The 21,238-nt window shown below is 35.4% G+C and overlaps 1 protein-coding gene across 1 annotated transcript in view; it reads right to left on the bottom strand.

Annotated features, from left to right (window-relative positions):
• Positions 1-20,384, bottom strand: part of LOC149775038 (stalled ribosome sensor GCN1-like) — a 218,870-nt gene extending 198,486 nt beyond the window's left edge. The window contains exons 1-7 of the mRNA XM_089943740.1: positions 20,352-20,384; positions 20,165-20,267; positions 16,826-17,024; positions 9,617-9,725; positions 6,724-6,822; positions 5,491-5,625; positions 3,071-3,139 (exon numbers count right to left, since the gene is read on the bottom strand). Coding sequence (XP_089799866.1) covers positions 3,071-3,139; positions 5,491-5,625; positions 6,724-6,822; positions 9,617-9,725; positions 16,826-17,024; positions 20,165-20,267; positions 20,352-20,375 — 738 coding nt within the window. The 5' untranslated portion in view covers positions 20,376-20,384. The remainder of the gene's footprint in view (positions 1-3,070; positions 3,140-5,490; positions 5,626-6,723; positions 6,823-9,616; positions 9,726-16,825; positions 17,025-20,164; positions 20,268-20,351) is intronic.
• Positions 20,385-21,238: the final 854 nt, after the last annotated feature.

Below are 21,238 nucleotides of genomic sequence, written 5' to 3' on the forward strand. Positions count from 1 at the left end.
TGGGATCTATACTGCACATTTGATTGTAAGGATCCCTTGTCCCTGGTCTGCCAATCATCCCTCCACTGTGGCAGGGGATTTTTTTCTAAATGCCTGCGAGGGTTGGGCGGCAAGTTGGAGAGGCAGTTCCTGAGCTGCCTGCTTCCGAACTTCTTCAATTTTTCCTCCAAAGAGTAAAGGCGACCCAAACGGAGTCATCCGTAAAGCCAGAGTATGATGGGGCTTGAGCGATGTGGACCGAAGACATGTGTCACATTGTATCAGGTCTAAGTTGGCAGAAGCAGTCAACGCATTAGCCATGGAATGGTGAGCTGCCCTGTTAATAACTCTAGCAATCCGGGCCATCGCTTCTCAAGCGTGGTCATTGTCAGATTTTTCTGCGAGTCAGAAAATGGCTAATGAAGCCAAGTCTAACATTGAAGACGTAGAGACTATGTTCCAGACTAGCTTTGACATGGCATGGAACACATTTTTGTCCACTTTGTAAAACAGTGGAGCTGACATGTGAACTGCTGCCATAGTTTTGTCCAGGGCCGGAAGATCCGTACTGAAGGCATCTGAATGAATTTTGTACCAGCGACACGAGAACGTTGCTGGTACTTGGCTTTCTGAAAAGAACGCCTTAGCATTCCCTGGATCACCTATTCATCCTGATAGACGATCAATGATCTCCTTAATTTTTGCCGAATGGAGAAGGAGCCGGAAGGACGATGTCTCTTCCTCCCCATCAAGATCTACAGACGCCTTAACTTTGTAGTCTTGAGTGGCGGTAGGAGGTGGAGGGCATTCTGAAGTTGCCAACACCCTATAAATTTCTTCCACTGCCACCTTGAAGCCAAACTCAGTCCGTTCCATGGTTGGATCTGTGTACGGCTGATTTGCAGGAGTTTCGTCACCCTCACTGTGTGCCGAGTCGTGTTCTGGAATAGCTTGCATTTCTGGATAGAGCATACCAGGTGGCATAGATGACACGATTCCGTCATCCTTGACACTGTCACTAACTCTCCCTTGTGGATAAGCCATGAACATATGGATGGCCGGCCCTGCCGGCTGGTTTGTCTGGCTTGTGGTCGCCCTGAATGTTAGCGACGGTCCTGCTATCACCGGTACTGGCTGCTCCAATGGCCTGGGTGGATGGACAGATTTCTCACTAAAATCTCCGCCATAGTATTGGCATGTTGCCGGCGGTACAGCTTGACGGATGGATTTATCACTAAGATACCCGTAAATCATATTTGGTCAGACTGTTTTAGCAATAGGGTCCCCATGCTGGGACAGCTGGACAGCTGGTGACATAGAGGTTGTATAATGAAATGGATCCGATGGATCCGGTAAAAACCCCATGCGTCCTGACTTAAAGGCCAGAAGGCCATGCTCAGACATGCGCGGGAACTTACACCCACTGGGCAGCCTAAAATTGGGGGAACATTCCCCCAAAGAGTCTGAAAAAGCTGTGGAAGTGAGTGAGGGAAATAAGGTAATATCTGGCCTGATGTCACTAGCTGCGTCGTCGTTTCCTGGACCAAACGACACATCTGTTCAAAGGTGGACTGTTGTACCCTGTCAACATTATTTTCCTCCATTGCCGCTGATGTTACTGTGGCTGATGGTGGCAAACAACGAACTTTAGGTGAAGGGGGGACCCCAACGTCCCCCACAAGACTCGCAATGGAAGCTGTCTTCGGATGTATACTGAGGACATCAATGCTATCTTTCTTCGACTTATTCCGTCTATCCCTCCCTTTTGCTGCCTTCTGGACTACATCAGTCCACATTTGCTGTCCAAGTATTACACACGCTGCATGGTATAGATGATGTACACTTGGTACATACAATACAAGAGTCATGGTTGTCTTCTTTTGCTTTGAACTTTTTGATTTCATTCATTTGGTTGACATTTCTATTGAAACGACACAAGAAAAGAAAACAAAGCACAAATTAGCAATTCAGCATGTTATTAATTCGCTAATACCACAACCGTTACTAATGAAGTGAAATTAGTCAGTGTCGCGTTAACTCTTAACTGACAACACGAGTTCAGCGATAGCATGTGTAACATGGTCTTCAGTAGACGAAATCCATAAGGGTGACAAAGTCACTCAATTTTGAAAAAATTGTAAAAATAATGTATACAACCTGTAGAAGAATGATTGTCCAACGCAATAAATCCAAATTTAACTTCGGATGGTCCAATTTAACGCTAAGATGGCTTGGATTGTTTGGAGGTATAATGTACATGTTATCAGTACAAGCGAAGCTTAAATACTAGTGACACCTAGCAGTGGCAAGGGGAGGTAAGGGGCAAGAGTTATTGCTCTTTGGTCTATATGAGATAGACAGAAAAGATGAATTTTCGTCTTTTAGTAGGGCTGGATTCGAGAGGTAGCAGGCTTATATCCCTAACGTTAATGTGATCGGGGAATGTATTCGAAGGAGAAAGGGGGATATACCAAAATCGTGTAATTCGTATAGGTTTACATGTAAGGTGTAATTTAGTGAAGAAAAAGTAATGATTATGCCAAAATTGTAATGGTTGGCATGTATGAATAGATTTTCAAGATGGCCACTGTAGTAACCACACTGGATATCCAGGAGGCATCGTTTTCATTTCAGACCAAACAGATTTGATGATAAATGTAAGTGTAAACTTTCATGGCTATCATCCAAGTAGTTTAGACGGAGCAACAATAACAAACTTGTGCTAATGGAGAGACAAGATCGGTCAAAGGACTGATGTCTGTCTGACAGATAGACAACAAACAAAAGGCCATTGCATAAGCTGTTCTGGTTAATGAACAGTGAAGATAAAAATAACTCTGGTACCACTTGCTCCACAGGTGTAATTACTCCTATAATACCCTCATACTCACATCTTATGTTCTTAAATTATCTCACCTGGATCAAACATTATGCATGTAGAATTTAATAAAATACTTTTAAAAAGTTCTAAAAAAATATTAATTCTTGAAATCAGACAAAAGTACACTAAACTTCCATTATATCTATCTTTTAATGAACATTAATAAACAAGCATCCACAAAATCCTTAACTGTGTATCCATGTATCTTACCAAAACAGACACAGGTGGCTTGGTCCTACTCCCAAACAGCTGCTTAATGTAAACATCTAAAAACTGTTCCTAAAAAATAAAGATAATAGTTCTATCCAAGCAAAATTATATGTAATTTTTTATGTATAATATATTAAAAATGAATCATGTTACATCAAATATAAAAGAAGAGTTATTAGTGATGGGTTCATTGCAATGATCCTACATTACTGCAGGAACCTGGAGAAACCTGTGCTAGAAGCCAAGTTAAGAGAAGATGGATATAGAGGAGCAAAGTCACTTCTCAATGATGACAGTGAATGTTTGAAATCCATCTCCTTCCAGGACTCATCCGTACAAGCTGTGATCTGTGTAACAATATTTAAGTACATGGACAAGGGCTGTAACTCTATCCAAAAATGGAGCAGATTTGTTCACTGGATGTCTATGTGGCCACCATTAATGAAAATGGAGAAATCACTAAATAGCAACATCTTAAAAACTGCTCAACAAAACCTGACCACATCTGACAGAAAGCAGGTCTTTCTGCCTTCTTAAACTGAGGCAATTCCTACCAAATTTAACAGAAAGCATCCTGGCAAGATGGCTTTAACATGGTTAAAATGCTGTTTTGCTTTCTGATATTACCAGTTACTTAAAACAGAAAAGCCTTAAATGACTTTTCAAATATTGTTGAACAAATTTGACCAAATTGAGAAGAATGCATCCTGGCTTTGAGTTTTGTGTAACTGATGCTGATACGTAACCAGATTTGGCCGCCAGTTCTAAAAATGATCTTTAAACAACTTACTCTATCAGAAAAAAAGCACCCAACAGAATTTGACCAGATTTAAGGCCTTGTTGGTTGGTATGGACACACATCATCTGTCATGAATTGTGCAAAGAAAATTAGACAGCATGCAAAATGGTCATTCTTGGGATTTAACCTAAGGGAGACTATATGGATATAACTATTGTGAATATTTAAATCCTGAAGGAATATGGTATGTACTTTCAGTTTACATTTACTGTTTCATTTATTAATGATTTCTCTCTTTGACAAAAGCTTCAGCTACACAGGGGCAATAAAGTTACAAAAAAAAAAAAGAACAAAACAATCCAAGAAGAGCTGAACTCTCTCTCTCTCTCCCTCTCTTATATCGTACCATAGTTGATTTTGATAACAAGGTGCAAAAAGAAAAATGAGATGCAATACATATGCATCCTTCTCTCTTTCCCTCCACCCTCATCAGTGGAAAATGCATTTTAATATTAATGATGCAATTTCCCTATTGCTGGTAATCTGAAATAGCATATACTGAAAGTTTTAATATTTATGAAACAGTAAGTTATTTAAATTTAATTCCACACAGCACTGAGTTTTATCCTATCTGTAACTCAATAAATTTTTGGGTTAGCATCATTATATGTAGCTAAAAGTACATAATATCATTAAAATCCCTCTTGTGAAACAAATATGGTACTGGAAAGTTATTGAGTCACAGGTAGGATACAAATTGTGATGCAGTGTGGAACATAGTGAAAAACACAATCAGGTGTTGATCTGGCCCCGTCTTATACTCAGCATCAATTTATAAGCCAGCAAATACGGTAGCTTACATTCTGTGAGAGTTACGAGAGAAAATATATGCTGTATCAAGTGAAAGCAAAAAACTGAGTAAACAAATGTAGTCACCAAGCAGTGGTATGGGATGGTAATGTAAATGGTTGGAAAGAGTTTCTTCCCTTCATACATAAGGTACATCAATGGGAAAGAATATCATTGTTTTGTCTATCCACAATTGCTGGATTCCAAAGGTAGTATAGCTCCTTTCCTAATGTTAATATGATCGATGAATGTATTCAAATAAGACCCAATAAAAATTACATATCTGAGACAAAACTGGGAGTTTAGTCGGAGTTATAAATGTACATATATTTTGTACTGGAAACTAGACTGGGAGTTTAGTCCGAGTTACAAATGTACATATTATATTTTGTACTGGAAACTACTTAACTCAGAGTTAGACTCTCTGCAGATCTTTCATTTCTACAATGCTACTGATCAAAAGGAAGATTCTCCAGCATATTTTCAATGCTCGCAATTTCAGTGCAATTATTCACTGCTTAGAGTAATAAATCTTATGCCCATAATAATGGGCTATAGGTTAAAATTGGCATGAGCTATTGTAAGCTGAATACAGATTGTTCATTAAACAACAAAATCATCACTTGTTCTACATCTTTTCAAAGAAAACAAATATTTCACAAAGGAGAATAATTATTCACAACACAAAACAAGCTAATTTATAATTAATTGTCTGGGCTACTGAATTTCAGTTGTTGGGCTGTAAGATTTTTTTTTTCCTGCTAACTTATTAGGCAACTGAATTGATATTTGCAGTTGGATTTTAATTATCTGACAACATATATGTACATACTTTGACTTTGTCTAACATCTCCTGGTTTTTGGTGGCTGACAAATAACTTATCATGACTCCCATCACACAAATATCGTATACGCTTGGTTCATCAGACAGCAACAGTTCCCTGTAAGCACTCACATGGGAAGGACTCTGGAACGGAGATTTATTAAGAATATTGCACATGTGTTCATTAACTATGCAATAAGTACAAAACAGAACTTGCAGCATGTGACTTACTGTGTTTTTCCAAATTATCAAGTAACTGCAAACATTTTAACAAATCCATGATGATTCTACAGGTTATTTCACAGGCTGACACACCACCTTATGTTGTAATATTAACATTCCAATATATGTTACTATTGTATAAGTCACAAAAACATTTATACCAGTCAAGACAGTTCTGAGACAAGTTACAGACAAAAAAAACATACAAATGAATCTGCCACTATGATTTAAATACAGGCAGAGCATACAAATCAGTATAACAGCTGATGCAGACAATGCACAGTAGTAGAGGCCTATTACAGTAGTGAATAATGTTAGTGAAATTACCTCTCCAGTTGAGAAGAAAAATACATGGGTGAGGGCTCCATATAGGGGTGATTTAACAAGAAAAATATGACAGAGCTTGTAAATATGACTTTTGTTCTGTTGATTTTCTGTAACAATTATCAAGAAATTAGTCACTCCTGCCTTCAAAATTCCAAATTTTTTAACCACTGTCCACATCTATAGACCAACCCCAATTATGGTCTGGTCCAAGATTTAAAGTGCCTATCTTCAATATATAATAAATACACAAAATCAGATGGAAGAATACGACTAAAAAAAATAGTAACATTCCTAGTCCTAGTAATTATCATAAAAATACCGTTCTAATTAATCTTAATATTTGTCTAAACTTCATTTTCTTCATGTCACTTGAAAATTTATATTTACATTTTTTAATTCGTGGAGGAATTACTGTGGTGATTATCTTTTAAAAGCAGTTGATACTACTGTGTAACAATATCTAAGGGACATAATCACTATCAGATCTAATAATTTACATAAATTTGAGTTGCCTCACTTATCATTTAAAAAACTGACCTAAAAGACCAGTGTAGAGATACTCTGACACTAATTGTTATAACACCACCAAGTATGTTACTATTATTATTTGGTAAACAAGAATGGTCACTAGATATAAGGAAGAGGAGGAATGAAATTCCTCAAAGCCAAAAAGGGCAGAGATAACCAACAAACCTGTCTCCATACTGAAGCCATCTTTCTGTAGGCTGCCTTGCAAAAAACCTCTGTATCCACAGCAAGGGAACGGTACAGCAATCCACACTGTATGTTGATCTAAACAAAACGAAAAAAAACAGCCTCCATTAGTTTAACAATAATGCTCTACATTACAGCATGTTTTGGATGATCTGTCTGAGGGATATTTTTTGTCCCCCTACAAAGATTAAGATATAGTGATTTGTCTAACTTTGAGGGACACTGCATTTTAGGACAGGAAAATGCTCCCTAAGATTTTAGGCATAATATTCAAAAGTCATCCAAGCTGAATATATTCTCAATCACAATATTTTAGCATCAATACATTTTAGCACATTAAAGACGCACAAATTTTTGAAAATTATTCATCAGCAATACAATATAGGATCTAGGTCACTGTTATACCCTTCCTAATGAAAAGCAATACAAGCTTGCATGCAAAGTTATGACAACCAGACCACATGTAGTAGATCATTTTATACCAACACAAGGCATTATCAAACTGCACATAACATGAACTGTCTCAAAGAAAGATTACAGACAACAATCAAATTATTTTTCAATAATGTCATCCAAAAAGTCCATCTATCCGCTCATCAGATTTGTTCTGATGTTTTGCAGCTCAGCAATACAACTGAGTTATTTAATGCTGAGGCCTAACAACACACCAAGGTAGCTGACCCAAGGTGATCTGATGGTAGGATTCAAATTTGCATCCTCACTCACTGGAATTACTTCCCAATGTAACATGGTACATATGGCTACTAATATCTACATCCGGTAACAAATATTAAGAACTGTTCATTTCGGAAGATGCTGGCATTTATGACATACATATATTTTCATAACAAAACTTGCGTTAGCACAAATTATAAGCACAAACCAAATTTTAAAGACAAATATGCATCTTTGATAGTACATACCCAATAATATGTAAGAAGAATATCCACTACCTCACCAATCCAGCCCAATTCAACAAGAGTACCACGAATGACACAGTATACACCCACCATATGCTTAATACCCTACTATGTAAAGAAATTAAATTTCTGTGCTGAAACCATTTTTCTTCTTTCAGTCTGAATTTGACTATTGCCCTTTACATCCTTTCTCTCATTCAAATAAGGTCTTACCCTTAGACATATCCAGGGATGGTCCTGGCTTTTAAAACGCTGTCGCCAAAAAAATCGGCAACCTCAATATTTTGTTGCCAATTATCAAAAAGTGTCGCCAGAACAAGTAGTGTACATTTTTTCAAGTGTTAATTTAGTCTATTAATGTAACAGGCAATGAAAATTACAAAAGATGGGTTAGTTAATACTCTAATTACAACAAGCATTAACAAAATGTTACAAAGTGTTACATGAAGATCCGTCGCAATTTTAGGGCTGACCACTTGTTGAATGCAGTTTCAAAGTCTAAATTTTCACATCTGTACATGCTGATTCTCATTAAATTCTCGAGAGATGAGATGCAGAGTTTATTTCTGATGTCAGTTTTTATGAGGTTCATCTTACTGAATCCACGTTCACAGTCTACAGTGCTGACAGGTGACACCAGTAGTCTCTCAGCAGCCCCCCCCCCCAATGGCTAGCTTCACAAAACTTGTAGTGAATTGCTTTCTAAATCCCAAGAATGATCACTGAATGCTGTCTAAATTTTCTCGACAAGCAAACTAGGATCTCCATTCCCACGAATGAAACTTACATGAGTCAACACCTGGCAATATTGGACCGTATATATAAGCACAAATTCACACCCAATTTAGGGATTCTTTCACTCCTGTATTTTGAGAAATAAATAATTATTATTAATTATTCAAAACCGTTTTTTTTTTTTTTGCTGTTTCTTGTTGCGGAGTTTAAGTCTCTGCAGCGGTAACACGGATTGATGGCAAAAGGAAAAGATCAATGAGTAAAATGCTGTACTGGCGACAGATATAAGTGTGATTGAGATTTTTTCCATTTGCTTTGTATTTATACACAGTAGTCGGTACTTCAAAGGTTATCAGTTTTCTATAAAGGTTCAGCAAAACTATTGTATTGGTATATGTAAAAAAAACAAAAAAAAATAGAAGGATTAGCCATTCAATTAATTGTATCTGTTCTATTCGCGTCTTCAGAAGTCGGTCAGTTGTAGGTAGGTATAGTTTGGTAGCATGATTGACTGTATCACAGCATATAGTACTCAGCCCAGATGTCAGCATAAGCAGATTATGATGTAACAATGCACTCTAAAGATGGGGTTGTCAATACGAACAAAGGATCGTTTGTGTAACAGATTGATTCCAATGCATTGCTTAGTCAAGTTTGTGGCTTCCTTTCGTTCTCCCTTTTAATTTATCCAGTCCAAATCCATGATTGTATGTACAAATTAAATAACCAAAAAGTATGTCGCCAAAAAAATCGCCAGATGGGATATTTTTGTCGCCAAAAAGGGAAAAAAATCGCAATTTGCGACATTGGCGAAGCCCAGGACAATCCCTGCATATCTGAACCACTACCCAACTTCTTTAAAGAAAGAATACTGAATTATTATCCAACACTTTTCTATCTGTCTTCACATGGCAACGATTATGATATGAGACACTTTCACCAGATGTCGCTGGATGATTCACTAAGAATCATTTGTGTTGAATTACAGAGGCTTGTTTGTACAGTAATCCCTCAATATAAGTGACCCGTTTGATATGGCTACTAGGGTCATGGACCCCGTTTAATAATTGAAAATTAATATTATATGTAAACTACCTCATTATCAAGCAACTTCAATTATAAAGAGGTCTACTTTTGTACCTCCAATGAAGTTTTCTTGTGCATGGAGTAAAGTATATCTAAGTACTTTTACTAGAAAATTATGCTAGCAAAATTACCATCTTTTTGACTTCCTCTTTGGGTACCTCCTCATTTTCCTTAAGAACAGATGCAAGCACTGCACAAGTCCATGATAGAGCAGCCAGGGCATCACCAGAAGAACTTCGACTGTTGAGGAAATTTTAAAAAATAACCATACCAAAGATTTTTATTTAAATGTATATTTGTCTGACAAAAAGATTACATAAATTATACAAGTTTAGCTTCATGAATTGACAAATGTTTCAAAGTATGATATTCAATGTGTACAAACTCTTATATGAACTTGTGAACTAGTGGTTTTCCAATATAAATAATTTTAGTAATTCACTTGAGTGAGCTATGAAAAATATGTTTTCACTTTGATCAACTGACACTGATAACATTATGACCCAAATATACTTCAGAACATAAACAGTCAACATTATTGGGGGGATACCTTATACAATCTGCTACTTCAATCTCTTAAAACACTGGGTGCCAATATGTGTATTTGAGTATAAAATACGAAGAAAATCTGCTGGTTCCAAGTGAATAATCAACATATTTCGTCACATCTGTGAAAACTCAAGCATTTCAGACACTCGATGAAATGCATCCATTATTCACTTGGAACAAACAAATGACCTCTATATATTATATTTCATGACTATACAAGTATACAGAAACCTAAATCAAAGACAACTTGCTGTATGGAGAGCTCCTGATGGCAATATAATGGATTGAATATTTTATATACTATACTACAAGTTTTAAAACTTTAAAACAATATTATAACACAAACTCGTCATATCAGACCAAACCTTAATCAGCAAGACATTTATCATGTCTTTAACAATGTTTAACAAAGAAAATGCAGGGTACATTCTGATTATGCGATTCTATTAGATGCATGTTTTCATCAGAATGAACACTATCATTTCAAATATACATGAAAGATCCCAAACATTGCCTATCATAGTTTATTAAATGAACCATAACAAAACATGTTCTGCTTTAGATTGGGCAAATATGCTGAAAACTTGGGAGCAAAATCCTTAAAATGTAACTCTCTTGCAAATCTCAAATGCATTTAAACAACTTTTGTGCATTTTGAGTCAATTTATTTTGGTAAGATACTTGAATATGCCACAAATCTTGATCACTGGCAGAGTTAAATTATCGCCCTAGTTGCTTTTTTTTTAAAATTCAGTCTCTACTGAGGGAAATACAGTAGTTCATAATCCAAGGGTCACTGAATCAATACACACCCAAAACAGCCCTGGTTTGTCCTGAGCAAAGGCGTATTGCTCCCATTTCTTCAGCACGATGTGTGATTAACAATTAAAACAACCGACCAACCATCTCTACTGAGAAATATAACATGAATGGACTCCAGGCTTTGCATGTGCATCCTGCAAAATCAATTTCTTCCTTATTTCCTGGTGAGAGGGGCCTTAATGAAGTATACTGGTACTGGTAAAGATTCAATGGGTGATGCTCTTACAAAATTAGAAACCATCTTTACACCTAATATCTTTCAGACACTGCCTTTCATTGGTTTGTTTTCAGGGCTTTACATGATTACTACTCCACATGATCAATTAAGACTATGAATGATTAAGAAACAGGCATATGTACCTGAAGAGTCAATAGTGCACAAGACAATGATCCAAAACTATTGAAGAGGAGACAATAAAGCATGAAATACAAGATAAAGTGACATACTTTTAGAAACATGGTCTTATACACAGCACAGAGTATCTACGCAATGGTATATAACCATATAGGTAAAACTGTATGAGAAGCCAACTCAAAGTCAGTTATGGATGAAGTTAACCAAAGTGACATACTTCTAAAGCGATGATGTAATAATATTCAGTATAATGTATCCTTAGACAAAGCCACAAGACTGTACATTCTAAATTATATAACACTGACCAAATTCAATGAGAAATACATGAAATGTAGGTCATGGTGCCCTACTTTTGGCATGACAGGTCAGTTCTCTCCATATGGATCCACACTAATGACAACCTCTACCAGTGACAGTGCTTTAAAAAATAGAACTAAAGAAATGCAAAAGCAGGCAGAGAACAGAGGTTAACACTACACAGAACTTTCATATTAACTATAAATCCTCTGAGCAAATAAAAAGTTGCCACAATGTACCAAAAAATACAGCAAACAAAAAACGAAGACTTTAATCTCATACTTTTTGCTTAAAAAAGTAATATCTGTATTAAAACCTAATGAAAATATCCAGAAAATTTACATCAATACAAAGTAAGTTCCTGCATATGCATGTAACCAAAAACAATGAATGCTAACTTTAACCTATCTACATATAACAACCCATAGCACAAACATTAACTGTAAACCTTTCCTATCAAAATATTATTATACAAGGTGCTTAATCGTAACTCTGAATCCCCTCATCAACAGGAGCACATCTCAAGAAAGCAAACTATGTACAAACTTATAAGACAGAAAATACCAGTCACTTAATTATGTCACTGAATTTGGCAAAGTCAGCTTCACTGAAATGCATTCAGTTACCAATTTCACAAATGCAAGTGAAATATGGTCAAAGATATCAGCTGTATAAAAAAAGGCTGAAATACAAAACTCATTTGCGCATAAAAACTCAACCACAGTGGCTTAGTTTTTATATGACAGGTTTACTCACCCTGAGATGTATTTACTATGCAATTTTCTTGTGTAGGTGCAATAGGCTCAAGGATATTGAGTAAAACATACAGATTGCTATAATAAAAAATTTGCTTAAGCATGAATATAGTCACACCCAGTGTTGGTATGATCTGAGCTCCAATCATAAAGATACATCCACATACACTTTTTTGTATTGCGTGAATGGTGAAATTGTATTCAATTTGAGCATAACAAACAGCTGAAAATACATGCAAATTAAATTGTATATAATTGTTACTTTCATCCAGAACTATCAATGTACCAATTTTGTATAGGTGACATTGAGTGCAATATATTGATGGTGTAAAAAAAGAACATATGAAATTACAAGTCACTCATGGGTACACATTACACCAGACATGGTTGAGTCACTTTCAAGGAGATGCATAGCTGCCAACCTTCCAGGCTCACAATTAGTGAAAATAGGGATAAAAAGTCGTGAATTTGGACATGAATTCGTGAAAAATACATGACAATAACTCCATCCACTCTGACTACTCTGACCGTCAATACTACAATATATCAAGTTCGCAAATAAAAACAAAACACTACATATATGCAGAAATATTTATTTATCAAGACATGATACTGTGGCAGACTTTAACTTCCTCAACTGTTTGATCATAAATTTGTTTTCTAAACAGTTCCGACTTCTTGCCTGCTGGTTGATCTTGGGGACTAAAATTGCTGACAAATTTTCTGCAGCTAAGGAGGCCCTAAAGTCTGTCTTATTTTTCCTCACTAAAGAAAATACTCTTTCACTGTCACTGTTGCTGTGAGAAATGCACAGGAGCTGCAGCACTTCTGGTTCTTCCACATGAAAATTTGGAAGCGATTTTCGAGTCCGGGAACATAGGTCAGAACAAATGTTTAGCATGGTCTCCAGCTGATAAAGGTAGAGTTCGACACAAGAAAATTCACAAATAATGCTTAAGCGTTGGTAGCCTGCGGGTCTTCCGCCAATGGTTTAAAATATTCCAGAGCTGAAATCTGCGAATTCTTAATTTTCCCAACTTCTACGTGTTTTTTGCAACCGGCATTCTTCCTCACATCATCTCTGCGATGGCACACTGAGTGCAAAGAGCATCAATGAATATCAATGTTTAATGGCAGAATGCACGGCCAATTTTTGATATATTCCAAATTAAACTTCACTTTTTGAGTAATACATTTCTTTTTCCTTGGTGGTGAAGACATTTTCAAAATCTTACATGCGATGCTGAACGGTAACTCGAATCAGTGTTTTGACGCATGCACGGAGCAAATTTCCGGTTAGGCCCCAGTTTCTCTCAAAAGCACTTGTAAAACTACTCTTGTACATATAGATTAAAATAGGCTAAAATGCTTGCGACCGGGCCAACTGTACTAATCGGCTGTAGATCTACTAATATCGTGAACAGCGGTACTGGACCGTTTCGGCAACTGCGAACATCGCGACTAGCGCTTAACGGGAAATCGGTTATTTTATTAAAGATTTAAAATAATTGAGGATCGGAAAATTCATGAATTTTTGTCTTACGGCGTGAATCCGTGAATCGTTGAAAAAGTCGTGAAATTCACACCAAATTCGTGAGGGTTGGCAGCTATGGAGATGTATCTACATGAGTGTAGTGAAATTGGGACTTAAATATTGTGAATGTAATGAACAAACAATTGAGAATACAAATCTCTGAAGTTAAATGAGGTTACAATGACTTAGATTTGGTATGGCTGAAATAGCAGAATTGCTCTTTCTGAGATGAATCTACATATTAATTTTATAGCTGTGGGTGAAAACAGTCTAAGATACTGATGGGGAACCAAAAGAATGAGTGGGCACAATGCTAAATCCCCTTCAGTGTCTGGTGAAAACACAACATCAATCACTTTCTGTTCAGGTAAAACTGTGATAATAAGATTTGTATGATGGATGCCATGGTGGCCATATTGGATTTCAGACTGTCATCATTTTTATTTTGCACCAACCAGACATCAAAAGAAGATTTTCAGTGAAATTCCACTGTTCATATGATCATCCATTCTGGAGGAGGTGCCATAACAAGACTTTCAAGATGGTGGCCATACTGGATGTCAGACTGATTCTCAAGATAGCTACTAGTGTGGCCATATTGGATGTCAGACTGGTACCATTTTCATTTAGGACCAATAGGCATCACAAATCTTTTCGCGAAAACACCATGTTGATTCAGTAGTTGTCGTTGTGGGGTTTAATGCCATTTTTCAGCATACGATAGGCTATACATGGCGGCCAGTATTAATGGTGGAGGAAGAAACCGGGAAAACCCCAGAAAGAACCACTGATCCACGAGAAGCTACTGGCAAGCTTTCTCACATACCCACATTGGCTGAATCTTAGACTCAAACCACTGCAGACAGAGGTGAGATGGCAGTGATCCATAACGAAGAGCGCTTTAGACCACTCGGGGCCTCGATTCAGTAGTAGTAGCAACATGATTCTGAAGATAGCTACTAGAGTGGCCATACTGGATGACGGAGCAGCACCATTTTCATTAACTCATTCGGCCCCTGCACTGTTTTCAGTATCTCTGCTGATATGCCTCAGAAGCACAAAGCTGTGTCTAGCTGCTTGTGCCCCATAGTTTTTTACCTGTTTGAAAACATCGTGCACATGCATTCACTCTTACCTTAATTTCTCTTCTTATATCCACACAAAATCCACAAAATTTTCACCATTTATTTCAAATGAATTTGTCGACACATTGATGTAATTTTTTCCCTATTTGTCGAAGTCTTTTACAACTTATTTATACAGTATTTACAAACTTATGTGCAACGTTTATCCGCAAGAACTCCATCATCATCGCTGTCAGTATCATCATCTTCGGACGATTCAATCTCAGAAACTTTTATGTCCAAATCTAAATCTCACAAAATATTCAACTGCTGAACATATCTTTCCTCAGCTTGCTCAATAATTTCAAGATCAAACCCGAGAAACTCCACATTTTTGCTCTCATCAAAAATCACTCTTCCGTCCGCCATCATTTACGATTTTTCATGAACAGAACACGTGTAGTTAAACCGCTCTCAAACTTTAGCCTTTTGCTTCTGAACAATTCAAATTTCCACAAATGAAAGTAAAATCATTTCTGATTGCTTTAATAGTTGTTTAGTTCTTGGAATAAACCATTTCTAACCAATTAGAGACATTGTATCTAACACACATTCATCACGACTGGAGACAGGATCGGCCAATGAATGCAGAAACCGGATCACGCCTACAGACGGGATCGGGGCCGAATGAGTTAAGGACCAACTAGACCAGAGGTGGGCAAACTTTCCAGTGCAAGTGCCGCATACACAAATTTGCACCTTGTCATGGGCCACATAGTTCATTAAGTAAAATAATTAATATTTGAAATAGCAAAAACAAAAGGTTTTTCTAAATAACATCTAATTAATTTTCAGTTGTTAATATGTTATTAATATTTGAAAACTTAAACTTAAACTTCAAAAGAAGCACATTTTTTTGATAAACAGAGTAACATAAACAGAGTCAGTGTGAATGATGACTTGTTCCTAGGCCACATGAAAACCCTTGGCAGGTCGCAGTTTGCCCACCCCTGAACTAGACCATGGGATGAATGCGTCTGTGTAAAGTTTCAAGGTAAACCTCCAAGTTGTCAAGAAGAAGTAGCAATAACAAACTTCTGATAATGGACTGACTAATGACAGATGATGAATGGATAACAAGCCATCCAGTAAGTTCTTTTGGTCTATGTACAGTAGTACTAAAAACTTTAATCTACTACAAAGAGCAAACTTTACGCAAACTTCACGCTTTTCTTTGTCAGCTGCAAAAAGCATAAAACTTGGTTCAAAATTTACTGAACAAGGTAAGGCACACAAAGCAGTGAACTTTAAACTTTTGTCTACATCTGATAAAGCTGTCAACATTAAACCTCCAAAGACATTGGATAAGCACTTCTGTACTTTGTACAAGTGAGCCAAAAACTTAAAACATTTTCTGCACAAAATAAATTTAATTTTGAAAGTGACAACTGTATCTAAGGTGTTCCTTCTAGGCTGTGCAAATATCACTTAATTTTCACCTATGGTGCAAGTGAGTAGGTTTAACTTCAATTGTAATCTTGAGTCCTGTGACAGTGAAAACAAAGACCATTTAAAGCTACTGGACATTTTATTCAGATCTGGAAAAAAAAAAAGAAACTGCACTGCTTCAAAATAAGAACAACTTTTTTTTCATTTATTAAATCTCACACATACAGCCATGCTTTTGTATTGAATTTGATGTTCATCACAACAGCTCTGCAACTGGAACCTGTTATATGCATACTGGACCTGGTTCCTCCAGAGGGTTACGGGTCCTGGATCTGACATCCATCAACACAATCTTCAAACCCTGAACAATTAAGAACATTTGCAACCCTTATATTTTCCTAAATTATCCCACTTTTTTTTACATGGTAGTTATCTTTTGGCCCCATTCTTTTAAATTCTAGAACAAACACTGTATACATATAGAAACTTGCATAAATTATAAATATGTTGCAAACCTTGGTACAATAGGACTTTTTGCATTTTCTGCAAATTTAGACAATGCAGAATTTAGGTTCTTTATGGCAACTGTTGGATGCTTCTTCACAATTGTCTTCACCAGTGTCAGAACAGCCTGCCTTGATTTAGCATCTCTGTAACGCCCCAGGGTGAGCATCAAGTACCTGAAAATGCCTTTGTATGCATTTTCTGGCAAATCTGCAACAACAAAAAAAGAACAATTTCATAAATAAAATTATATATTATTAATGTAAACATTCAAACAGAATGTAAATTTAATTATTTATCAAACAGTATATTGAGGCTAAATATCATACTTTATCAGTTATGCATTTTTCTTAGGCCCTGATCCATCAGACACCCCCACACCCTAATCAATTAGGACAGATATTTGTTTTTAATCATATACCTACAGACACAGCATATATATTCACTTGTAAGTCAGGTCCAACTGCAAACACCTTGATATGCTGTTGCAGAATGTGCAAGCAGATCTGAATCTAGGAGTAATCAGTAGAATAAACAAAATATACTCTGATCTGCAGGCTCATTATGTTACAGCTGATCAGGATCTTAATTGTTTGCAGTTTGACTTGACATATAAGCTAGTATATATGGTTCTAAAGCTGATGATGACACTAATTTTGGAGATTTGAGTAACCATGCTCATAATGTCAATTTATCTAAAAGATGAGTTCCTTTTCAAACACTTCAATTTTAGTGCTAACTATGTAAGCTTTTCAATAATTCTGTCAAAAGTCATGACAAGTAAAAGCTGCCTAAGAAATGAACACTAGCTCAAGAAATTAATACTACTTGGAAAACATTGACAAAGACATGTAGAGATACTATTATACATATATTTAATAGAAAATTTGGTAACGATGTGATTTTTTTTTACAATTTTAAAAAAATACTTTTACTAGTTACTTTTATCTTGTTTATTATCTTGTTTCTAGTAACACTCTAAAATATGATATTTTCTGCATATAAATTTTATAAATAAATATATATATATATATATATATATATATATATATATATATCTGACAAACCTTGTACAGTTGGTCACTCCTAGTTATTTACTAGATTTAGTTTTTGCCACAAAAGTAAATAAGTTTTACCTATTTAAAATAACACATTTTCACAAAAAGCATTAAGGCAAGATAATAAAAAAGCTGATATGAATATAAATATTGATACCACACAATAGCTTATAATCCATATATCAGAATGACATCATATCTTTATTCGTGAATACCATCATTATTGACTGACATTGCTTCAAAATGTTTTGTAATAACTACCACCAAGTCTGCCAATTCTGCATGTTGGGTAATTCTGCGCAATGATACATCATTTCTGTAAACATTGGATCACTTATTTTAGGTAAAAAATCCATTTTTTATCAAGAAAAAATGATCATACTTTAAGAAAAGTGACATTCATAGTGCACAAAAATATGCCACATTTCAACTCGAAACGCATATGAAAATGTGATTTCTAAATGTCAAAATGAAGACCCACTCTATGGCCTTAAATCCGTAACCCAGATAATCCTATTTACTATGTATCTTTTAGAATCATGCAGACAAATACATAAGAGATGGAAATGAATACCTTTAAAAATCTGCATCTTAATCCAATTTTCCAAGAAGTCATTACACACATACAAAATTGTCTGCTAAGCAAAATATCAACTTGTCGCAAGAACAAGATTCTCAAGAAATTCTCTAGCGTAGTTCATTTCTAAATTCTTTACTAATTTTGTCCCATAAACAAGATGCTGTAAACACATTACATCCTATTCATTGTTGTTTCTCTTCCACATAATAACATTTTTTAGAAAATGTTGAACTTCACTAGTTTGTTTTACAAGATCAGTTTAGTTTGCTTAATATCTCTTGCCATTTATTGACATCATTACATTGAATTTTGTAAAACTAGCTATAAACCTGACCTAATTGCTCAACTGAACTGCTGACAGAAACAGTCCAATGTAATGTATTTCATTTCTATAGCCTGATGGATAAACATTACATCTTTTCAAAGCTGTGAGCAAAATAGGCCAACATATCGCAAGTCATGAAACAAGGGGATGGTATCCAGCGTGTCCAAAATTAATATTATTTTGCACAGAATATTTTGGTGACAACTGCCTTTTTTCAAATGGTAAGCATTGCAGTGCTTTATTTTCATCATTTGGTCAAATTCAGAATGCATTTTGCTTCAATATTGAGCATGGAAACCTTATGTGTAGAAATGCCCAACAGCATTGTAATAGTAATCCAATTTGCAATAAAAATAACATGGTTTGGAATTAAATTCCAAAGGGCCTGTACAAATTATCACCATGGGAGAAATATACAAAGCCATAACCAAAAACAAACAAACAGGACAAATTATTTATCCTGATTTGGTAGGGAAGTCCTTTATAAACTTTAATGCAATTTAACTTTTGCATATTGTGAGCACAAGCTTGATTTGTAATATATTTTTGTATGAGAGTTTGTCTCGTTCCTCGCAACCACTGTGGTCCTGCCAAATAGAGTTCTGTACAAACTTATTTGTAACATCATATGAGGATTCTCCATTGATCTTTATACTACTGTAGGCATTGGTATTTCTTTACTTGTGATGCCTCTAGTCATACAATGTAAGACATAGCACATTATTTTATTTTAGTGAATTTGTTGAAATGCAATGGTAGTCGAGGTATGCCAAAGTAGGTTCATTTGGGGGATATGTTTCTTCAGTGAAACTAATCATTGCTTTCAGTTCCAATAGGCATAACATATTTTTATTTGCTTCATTAAGAATAATATTTAAACTTAACCAGATTTCAGCATTCCCAGTTTTCAATGCTTTCCAGCCAACTTAAATGTAGGTCAACGAAACTTGAAAACAGGTCGATTTCTTTTGTGAGAATTTTAATTTATTAGAGAAGACATCAGAGTAAGTGGAGTCTGACTAAAACATGATGTCTTTACTTTGTAGAAAATCGTCGTTATTTTAGTTGCCAGTTGTATGAGATATTCCTAAAACTTTGACTTTCGTTACGATGTTGGTCGATATGAAAATATGCTACACAGTGCCGTTAGTTAGGCAGTAAGACCCTGATGCACACAACATAAATATCAGCATCTATGTCATACATGTAGGACTAGTGATGCCTCCTGATGTAAGACAGCAATGCATAATCATGCATTAGCTCAATTTCGATTGATTCCCAACAACTCCATTTACGTCCATCACACACCTGCTGCAGTATTACTAGCTTTCGCATCCGACATATTATTTGCTAAGTACAAGGTCAATGATTCTCAGTTTTCACCCACCTGAAACGTCGACACATTGAGTAACTTCCTGCAGAATCTGCACTCTCTCACACGTGCTACTGGTTGTAATCCTCTGCGCAAACTTTTTCAGAACTTCTGCACTCTACAAAATAAAAAGTAATTAGCATTTAAATCAAAGAATCGGAAAGGAACATGACAATACTCACGTGTTCAATCATCTACTTACCGAAACAACCACATGTTCCGCCATATTGGTTGTGCAATTTGAAACGTAATATAGTACTTTAGGATTTTATAATTGTCATTTAAAACTGCGTGCAAAAGCAACTAATTTTTAAGCTATTTTAATTTTATTCATTATTATATATAGTTAGCAAAGATATAAACATTTATATAATTTTGTTCCAAGTGATACATCGTACACATAGAAAATTTAATGTAGTATATTACGACATCACTAATTTACTTGCATACGCATGATGCGTCATGGAGTACTTTTCAAGACGATCTTCATAGGCTTGCATAAAACCGGGAACTACTCTAGAAATCGAGTGGAAATTAAAATATTATAAGGGATTTTATCTGATGTTACTTTACTGTATCTGAATGTGGTCTTTCTTGTGTTTATCACCCACCCACTCACATATATCTTTCGTTTTCAAATTAAGTGTATACATTGTATCATGTAAATATTAACTCCGATATAGTTATCTTCTCTTATTCAATTTATTTATTACAAGAACAAATGACTAATGACTAAAGAATTGTAATATTATATATATATATATATATATATATATATATATATATATATATATATATATATATATATATATATATATATATATATATATATATATATATATATATATATATATATATATATATATATATATATATATATATATATATATTAAACTTCCTAAATCATTTGTTCTTGTAATTTAATAAATAGTAAACTGTGAAAACCTGTGCAACTTCACACTTTTACTTTTGGATAAACAATATTGTAATGTTAAATACAAATGTTTCAAGTATTTTGTACTGTCGGGTACAACTGATGGACGTTATTATTTTGTATTCTAAATTGTGAAATATCAAAAATGTTGAAAC

Source organism: Sinohyriopsis cumingii, chromosome 19 (assembly GCF_028554795.1).
Source record: "Sinohyriopsis cumingii isolate HCF-2022 chromosome 19, ASM2855479v2, whole genome shotgun sequence".
Lineage (NCBI taxonomy): Eukaryota > Metazoa > Mollusca > Bivalvia > Unionida > Unionidae > Sinohyriopsis > Sinohyriopsis cumingii.